This window comes from Phytophthora parasitica, assembly GCF_000247585.1.
Source record: "Phytophthora parasitica INRA-310 unplaced genomic scaffold supercont2.1, whole genome shotgun sequence".
Classification (NCBI taxonomy): Eukaryota; Oomycota; class Peronosporomycetes; order Peronosporales; family Peronosporaceae; genus Phytophthora; species Phytophthora nicotianae.
Genome location: NW_008634126.1, coordinates 3,045,131 through 3,052,520, shown reverse-complemented (window position 1 = coordinate 3,052,520; position 7,390 = coordinate 3,045,131). Strand labels below are relative to the sequence as shown.

The window sequence follows — 7,390 nt, the reverse complement described above, 5'->3', positions numbered from 1 at the left end:
AAGGATGCTGAACAATTTTTGAGAGCCGAAGATGCTTCCACCCCGAATCTGACTCAAAATGAAATGAATGCGTTTCTTGTAAGAGAACGTCTGGGTGCTGAACGACGTCGTTGAGAGCTCGGTACGCACGGATACCGGCTCTGACGACTGCATTGGCCGCTCCGATAAGACTTTTGCTGCCTCACGAATGAAGGCTGTAACTTACTTGTTTGGGCGCGATATATAAGACCAGGTTCCTGGACCTACGTTTGTGGCAGCAGTGTAGCACAAAGCTACCTTTCCCAGTCCATTGCGATACGCAAGCGCGTGTGCATGCTTTGACAAAGTCCCTCGTACGGTCGGCAGACGCTGAGTGGCCCAAAACGCACAGCGTTCACCTTTCATCTGTACGAGCTTTTGATGCTGCGTAGCAGCTTTTCCGTGTGTAAACGGGAACGTGCCGGTGCGTTTATGAGTACCAACAATACTTCCCCCGACGTTAATAATCTGCTTGTTGACTGCCAGACTCTGATAGCCTCGATCCAACGCATGTAAAACTCCAGGTAAATGGATTTGACTTTCTGTTGGAGCTCCACACAATGCTCGTTGCAGCAATCGAACGATGTCTACGGTTGACTCTCCTCGGTTTGCAACATGTCCACCCAAAAATATTCCAGTCACCAAAGACACAATCCCGTGCTGAACAGGTCCATAGCTGTGGAAATTATTCATTGTCAGATTCGACAAGCATCAGCAATAAACGAAACAGAGCAGTAAATACCCCTTCTTAGGATTTCGAATATGTGCGAGGCCAATGTCGTCAACTGCTGTCGAGCGAAGTCGTATCATATCATCATCGAGCGACGCGATCGTCACTCCTTCTACATATCCGATATCCGAGCACAAGCGGCGTACAAGCTCTGCTGCATGATCAATATCCCGCTCTTGGCTCAGTGGGGCCGTCCACCGATCGGCTCTGTCATCACGTGTTTGATGCTCGCCCATCGCTGCTAAAATTGACCGATGTCTTGCTGCCGGCAACACACGAGCAGCAACAGGATACTGCTCCAGGTTAAACTTATCGTAAAAGGCTTCAGGAGTGGCATGATAGAAGCTCAACCAAAGTTCAACTTTCATAAAGCGATAAAGGTCGTCGACAGACACCGCTGCGTCTTCGGTCATGCTGCAGTTGACCCATGTTTGCAGCTTAATGAGTACCGACGAGTCCAACCACGTATAGACAAAGCGAGAGATGTCCACGTTGTCTGTGTGATGCTGTGTGGTACCGAACATCCGCAGGAGAAGTCGATTAACCACTGCTCTGTTCTCATCTCTAGCGCTGGCCAACAGGAAAGCGTCTGTGTCATCCACCTCCACTCGCGACTCGTCAGCGTCGACGTATCTCCACGCCCGTGTATCTTCGTCACTCCCTTCCGAGCTTGTATCGGACAGATACAAGTCGTCTGCACTCAGGTCGCTATCCGAGACGTCAGCCATGGCCTCCAAGAGCTCCAAACTAGAGGTTGACACGGAATGACAATCACTCTTTTTTCTCCTTATCGTTGAGGCGTAAGGAGAAAAACCTTGCCGAACTGAGGATGACCGAGGTTTTTCCTCCTTCTTTTTAGGAGGAATTTTGTTGGGGTTAAAATGTAACCTCCAAGTCAAATCGTAAAAAGGTAAATAGTCGTAAATATTGTAACGTAGAGCAGATGCCACAAATTCGACCAGCGCCATCCATCTCATTTAACCGCGCATTTTGTATTCGGATATTGATGCGAACTAAAGCTCAATGCACCAATGAAGAGCGACGCGAGGTAAGAGATTCGACTATTAATAAGTTACCTTAAGTTATTTGTTTATATATATATATCCCTATTCTTTATAGGCTGTGTTGGAAGTCCGGGCTGCTGGTGAAGCCACCGAGGCGTTGGCCGACAAGTACGGCGTCCACCACGAGACGTTGTGGCGCTGGGATCATGCAGAGGACCGGATAAAGGACGCTCAAGGCCTTAGCCGCAAGAAAAAGAAGATAAGGAAGGTGAAGAGGGGCGTGAAATTACGGTTTCCTGGACTAGAATCTCGGTATGTTCTTTATCATTTTTATTGTATTTAACCATTGGAAGTTGTTGAGTAATACTAACTATTTTGTAGTCCTCTAGAATGGTTTACAGACATGCGGAAGAACAAGTCAATGTGTGAGTGATGTCATTTATTATTGTCGTTTCCGCTATAATTTGTAGAACCAGGAGGGAAAAGTGGCGTTTTTCGAATCGATTTGCTGTCATTTTTAACCAATCAGAGTTTACCTACATACTCTGTATTCCTCCGACAATGAGCCTGACAACCCCGGTCCGGCGCAGCTCTCCTCGACGGGTATCGCTCGAGGACAACACTCCCAGTCATGAGCGAGTAGCTCAAGGTCCGAGTCCACGCCCCTCGCAGTACCAGAGGCGTAGTCCGCGTCTTCAACATCAGCGTGAAGTGGGTTCCTCACCGTACCAGAGGCAAAGCCCGCGTCTTGAGCAACAGCGCGAGGCGCTCTCTTCGCATGATCCGTTGATCAAGCTCTCGGTCGATGTACGGTTGAAGAACGCTGTCAACCAGCGTCTGACGTCGGAATTGCGGGTGGGCACGCACGCGGTTCAAAGTGACACATGGGATGAGGTGAAAACCATGCTTTGGGACATCATCCAGCGCGATTTGAGCCACTAGCTATTCCGACTGGGACACCTCCAGTCTGGACGGTTGATGAGCATGAACCAGCAATTGCGATGTTTAAGAAGGATACTTCTTTGAAGATGAACGGCAAGGTGCTGAATCCGTGGACAAGTGCAAAAGATCGTAAATACTTGCGGAAACACAAGGAGGAACCCGCCATTCTCTCTGTTTACAAGTACGGCAATGAGATATCCACCGTTGGTCAGTTTGCCGACTTTGAAGATCAGTGCATCGGTCCGGCTGCAACCGATCGTGGGGGTGCTGCAACAGAAGAACTTCACCAACTCATGATCACTACTCTGAAGGAGAAATGGGGTGCTACGTTTAGTGCACAAGATATGTCGTGGCGCCTGTGGGCCTCACTCGTTCTCAAGAAACCCGGGCCTCAGCACGAGCGAGAAATCGCCAAGGGCCCGCCACCAAATCTTGTGACTCAGTTCAGGCCTGCGTCAAACTCAAGCGACCAGCACTTACAGCGTGTGCAACGCAGCGTAAAGATGCCAAAGAAAGTCGTACAGGGTATGCAGACAAAGATTCAGCACTTCGAGCAAACAGTTCAAGTGCTGCAGACTGCCATCGTTTCCATGAATCAAATGCTGGAGAACCATTTGGATGTTATCGAGGCCATGGGCGAGGACGTGGTTATACAACCAGATAGTACGGAGGTCTTGTCCGTGTTGGCCGCCATTCCAAATCAGGAGAACATCGACCATGAATGACTCTTGCTCTTAAGTACCACCAAACTCGAACCCCAAATAAACACGCATTTCCCACAACACTAACTTAGTCGTCATCACTTGAGCACGTATTGTCATCATCAGGATCTCCGCGCTCGGAGAAACCGTCCACGCCAAATTGCCCAGCTCGCGGTGTGTTCACGTACTCATCCCCCAGGGCCGAGGTCGGGTCAAACTCACCGGTCACACTCCACCCACAGTGCTCAAAAATATTGGTCATGTCGAAATCTTGGAACTGCTTAAGTACATTTGCAATGAGTACAGCTTGGCTTTGCTTGGACCCTTCGACGTACTGCCGCTTGAATGCTTTCTTGATCAAGCAAAATAGATACTCGATCGGGTTGTAAAATGGACAGTACGCCGGAAGAAAAATAAGAATGATCCCCAGTGACCGCAGATAGTAGACGATGTCGGGGTGACAATGGATCTTGGCACCATCCATAATCCACACGGAGCCGCTTCCTGGATACTGGTGCACAGTCTTCCCCGAATGCGCATGTGCACGGCAGCACTCAATGAACTTAGATCGGTCAAACGTCCCATCCGTGTGAAATGTTTCTACGAGCCCATCCACAGATATGAAACACAGCAACGAAACCCGAGCTTTTCTATTAAACTCTCCACGAAACGCAAGCTTCTTTCCTTTCAAACAGTAACCTCGCGAACGCAGCATGCCCCTGTTGTCAAAGCTGACTTCGTCGAGGAACTGAATGCTCATTTGACACCACTTAATCGTGCTCAGCTCCTGCGTGAAACGCACAATATCGTTGATCTTGATGTTCATCGCACGTCGCTGAGAACCTTCCATGTGAGCCCATGCTGCCGTAAAGCCCTCCACACCGTTGAGATCGAAATGAAGCGTCTGAACTGGTGCTCAAACGCAGCCTTCGCTTCATCGAGAAACGCAACCGGATGCTTCGTGTAGAAGTCTAGCAGCCACTCCCGCTGTTCTGCTGAGAGTTGGCCGGTCCGCCTTGTAGCGCGGCGTGCGTAGTCGTTGTTAACCTCGAAGCGTTGGATCCAGTTCAAGCTGGTGTTGATGTGCTTGTAATAGATCGTTGCCAGCCGGCGTTTCGACAAGCCCAGGTAGAAGTAGCCGTACAGGGCGTGCATGATGGTGTTTCTGGACGCGTGGCGCCCATTGACCGCCTGCTGTATGCTTGCCATCGCTGTCGCTTGCCGATATGGAGTGGCGCGCGGTTGGAGACTTCTGACTGGCTAAAAATAGCACTAATCGATTCGAAATCGATTCGCCAAAACGATTCGATTCAGGCTATTCTCACAAATTTGAATGAAACTGACAATATTGATGTGGAAAAAAATCTAATGGTAGCAAATTTTGAATAGGTGTAACAAGTCAGTGTCTTCTACTCATGGCTGTCCGCTTCGAACCCCACTATCTTACCGGGAGGTCATTAGAGGCTTCTGTAGCTGCTATTAGGAGGTTTCGGCTTCGTAATCGCCTGTCAGTGCGGGTTATTACCCACCGAGGCACCAAAAAGCGCACGGAATTACAGGTATTACATGTTTGGCATACAATTCACATATTTGTTATTTAAATTTTAATTTTGGTTTGATTTTAGGGTGTGGCAGATCGTTTTTCAAGAACTATCCAGTACAATCTAGAGATGGTCGATTTGCTATCTGGTATCAAGAGTCCGAGAAAATAAGAATCAGTATTTAATATGGTTCAGACGTCAATTTACATAGACATGAGGCCCAAGCGAACGATTGAGTTCGTTGGTGCTAAAAATGTTGATGCGATTCAAGGTAATTTTGCTGTACTTGGTTGTTTGATTTTACTATCTAACGTTTTTTTTGTAATCCAGGAATGTCGGAGAATTCCTTCCGAGCTTCTGTTTTTTTGTGTGCCTCAGCTACGGTGCAAAAGCTGCTCCCTTTTGTTGTATTTGGAGGGACCCACAATGGTCCAGTTCATCTAGAGCTCATGGCAAACCGGAACTATCGCACAAACGCCATACTCTCAGTCCAGAAAAAGCGCATTACGACGAGGAGCGCATGCTTGAGTGGATAGATGAGGTTTGAGTTGTATATTTTTTATTTTTAAACTTGTTTTTAATTTTTTCTTTCTTTCTTTGCTTTGTTTATTAAATAGGTTTGGAAACCGAGTGTCTGTGGACCCCGGCTGTTGCTATTAGACTCACTAAAGATATACAAAATGGCCTCTGTGCGCAATGCATTTGAAAATGAATGCTGTACTGCGGCAGAATTCATTTCTCCTGGGATTACTGGTTTAGCCCAGCCCATGGATGTTTCAGTGATGAGGGTATTCAAGAGTTTATGCAGAAACTACTACGTGAACCACCATGCTGTCAACGACTTTGCTCAAGGCGCCCCTGCTCGACGTGCGTTAATTACAGAAATAGTAATTAACGGATGGAAAGCGGTAAGAGCCAAGGTAATTGTGCGAGGTTTTATTAAGGCAGGCATCGTGCCTTACGGACCCCGAGATGCTGAAGAAAACTTTATAGTTGACCCGCCAGAAGAGTCAGAGGAGAATAACAATTACGAAGTAGAATAAAATTTTTAATCTTGTTTTATAATGTGTACATTTTTGAAAAAGCTGTTTTTCAAAACTATTATAATTAATGCTAACCAATAAGTTTATCGATTGCGGAGGGTGACACCCTTACGTATTTTTGTCGTGTTAAGGATGCGGTCGTGCTGTTGCATGTTTTCATCGTTGTGTTTTATTCGTCGAATCCGGTACAATAACTGTCAGAGTGTTGCAAAGCAATTAGTAACTGGGGTTAACCCCAACAAGAAAAAAATTAAGGATAAAAAAAGAGGGCAAAAACTTGGGGATTTCTTGGCCTCAGTTTTGGTAGATGTTCATGTGGATGTATATTGAAATGTAGCTCTTTATTACTTCCTCCATCCGAAAATATAAGCGGCTCTCTAAATGAAAGTTGTCCGGAAATATAAGCGTTAAGTTCGGCATAATTTTATTTTTTTATGCTCAACCGAACTTATTGTACTCCGCATATTTCATAATACCAAACATTAGCACACAATAGAAGGGTCTTATTCTAAGAAAACCAATATCGATAGTTAGATATTTAGGTTTTCTCGCCTTCTGAGTCCGAAAATGAGGTCAGTTTTAGCAAATTCGCAGCAGTTTTAGCACTATGGGCTCTCAAAAAAAGGTCTCGGAAGTTCTAAATTGCTCGTAGGCTGATCTGGCCTCGTTATGCATAATCTAAGAGCTATCATTGGTTGATAATGAGATTCGTATGGTTTTCATGAGAAAAACGCAGTACGACTCCAGTGAAGTCGTCAATCGTTGTGCCGCATCGTGATGTGCAAATCAGCAGCAACATGAGATCGCGAATGAAAAGTATAAATTTATAAAGGTGCATCTTTAGCAGTTAAAGCCTATCAGGCTTGATGTAGGCATCCCCGTTTTTCTGGACGTGGCGGTAAACCTTCAGCCACTCGTCATCTTACTCCTTCAGACCTTGAAGTACCTTCTTGACAACATCAGCGCCGCTTTTTGGAGGCGTCCTTGCGATGCGCCCCTTGACAATCCCCCAAATAAGCTCGATTGGTTGAAGTGTCGGATGCTAAGGTGGAGTAAAAAAGACGAGATGATCGTACTTGGTGGCAATTTCAGTGACTTGATATCTTTTTGGTGGTCGATAAAGCTCGACTAGCTCAATTAGAGTACGAATGGTCGCTTTAGGACTAATACCCATGCCAGCTACACAAAAAATAAGTTAAAAAAGAGACGGTGGTGGCTTCGTAACAAAAGCTCCACCATGTACGAAGGCTGACTTGAAAAAATTGATGGTATATTTGTATACTAATTCATGCTCTGAGAGTGATTACCAAGATGCTGCTCTCCTATGTCTTCTCTGGTACCTGTTCGGGAGAGCTTCCGACCTGTCGATGATCAAGAAGCGGAACATCTCCATTGATGCTGCGGATGTCTT

General features: G+C 46.4%; 4 protein-coding genes across 4 annotated transcripts; 3 read left to right on the top strand and 1 right to left on the bottom strand.

Annotated features, from left to right (window-relative positions):
- Window positions 1-201: 201 nt before the first annotated feature.
- Window positions 202-1,476, bottom strand: PPTG_00802 (hypothetical protein; the record flags this gene model as incomplete). The annotated part of the gene is made up of 2 exons (XM_008892315.1): window positions 202-694; window positions 761-1,476. The coding sequence occupies 2 exons, from the start codon at window positions 1,474-1,476 to the stop codon at window positions 202-204; spliced, it is 1,209 nt and encodes a 402-aa protein (XP_008890563.1).
- Window positions 1,477-1,691: 215 nt separating this feature from the next.
- Window positions 1,692-2,181, top strand: PPTG_00801 (hypothetical protein; the record flags this gene model as incomplete). The annotated part of the gene is made up of 3 exons (XM_008892314.1): window positions 1,692-1,796; window positions 1,868-2,064; window positions 2,154-2,181. The coding sequence occupies 3 exons, from the start codon at window positions 1,692-1,694 to the stop codon at window positions 2,179-2,181; spliced, it is 330 nt and encodes a 109-aa protein (XP_008890562.1).
- Window positions 2,182-2,313: 132 nt separating this feature from the next.
- On the top strand, window positions 2,314-2,694 carry PPTG_00800 (hypothetical protein; the record flags this gene model as incomplete). The annotated part of the gene is made up of 1 exon (XM_008892313.1): window positions 2,314-2,694. One exon carries the CDS (start codon window positions 2,314-2,316, stop codon window positions 2,692-2,694), a length of 381 nt encoding a protein of 126 aa, XP_008890561.1.
- Window positions 2,695-2,780: 86 nt separating this feature from the next.
- PPTG_00799 (hypothetical protein) lies at window positions 2,781-3,419 on the top strand (the record flags this gene model as incomplete). Its single annotated transcript, XM_008892312.1, has 1 exon — window positions 2,781-3,419. The coding sequence occupies one exon, from the start codon at window positions 2,781-2,783 to the stop codon at window positions 3,417-3,419; it is 639 nt and encodes a 212-aa protein (XP_008890560.1).
- Between the last annotated feature and the right edge of the window lie 3,971 nt (window positions 3,420-7,390).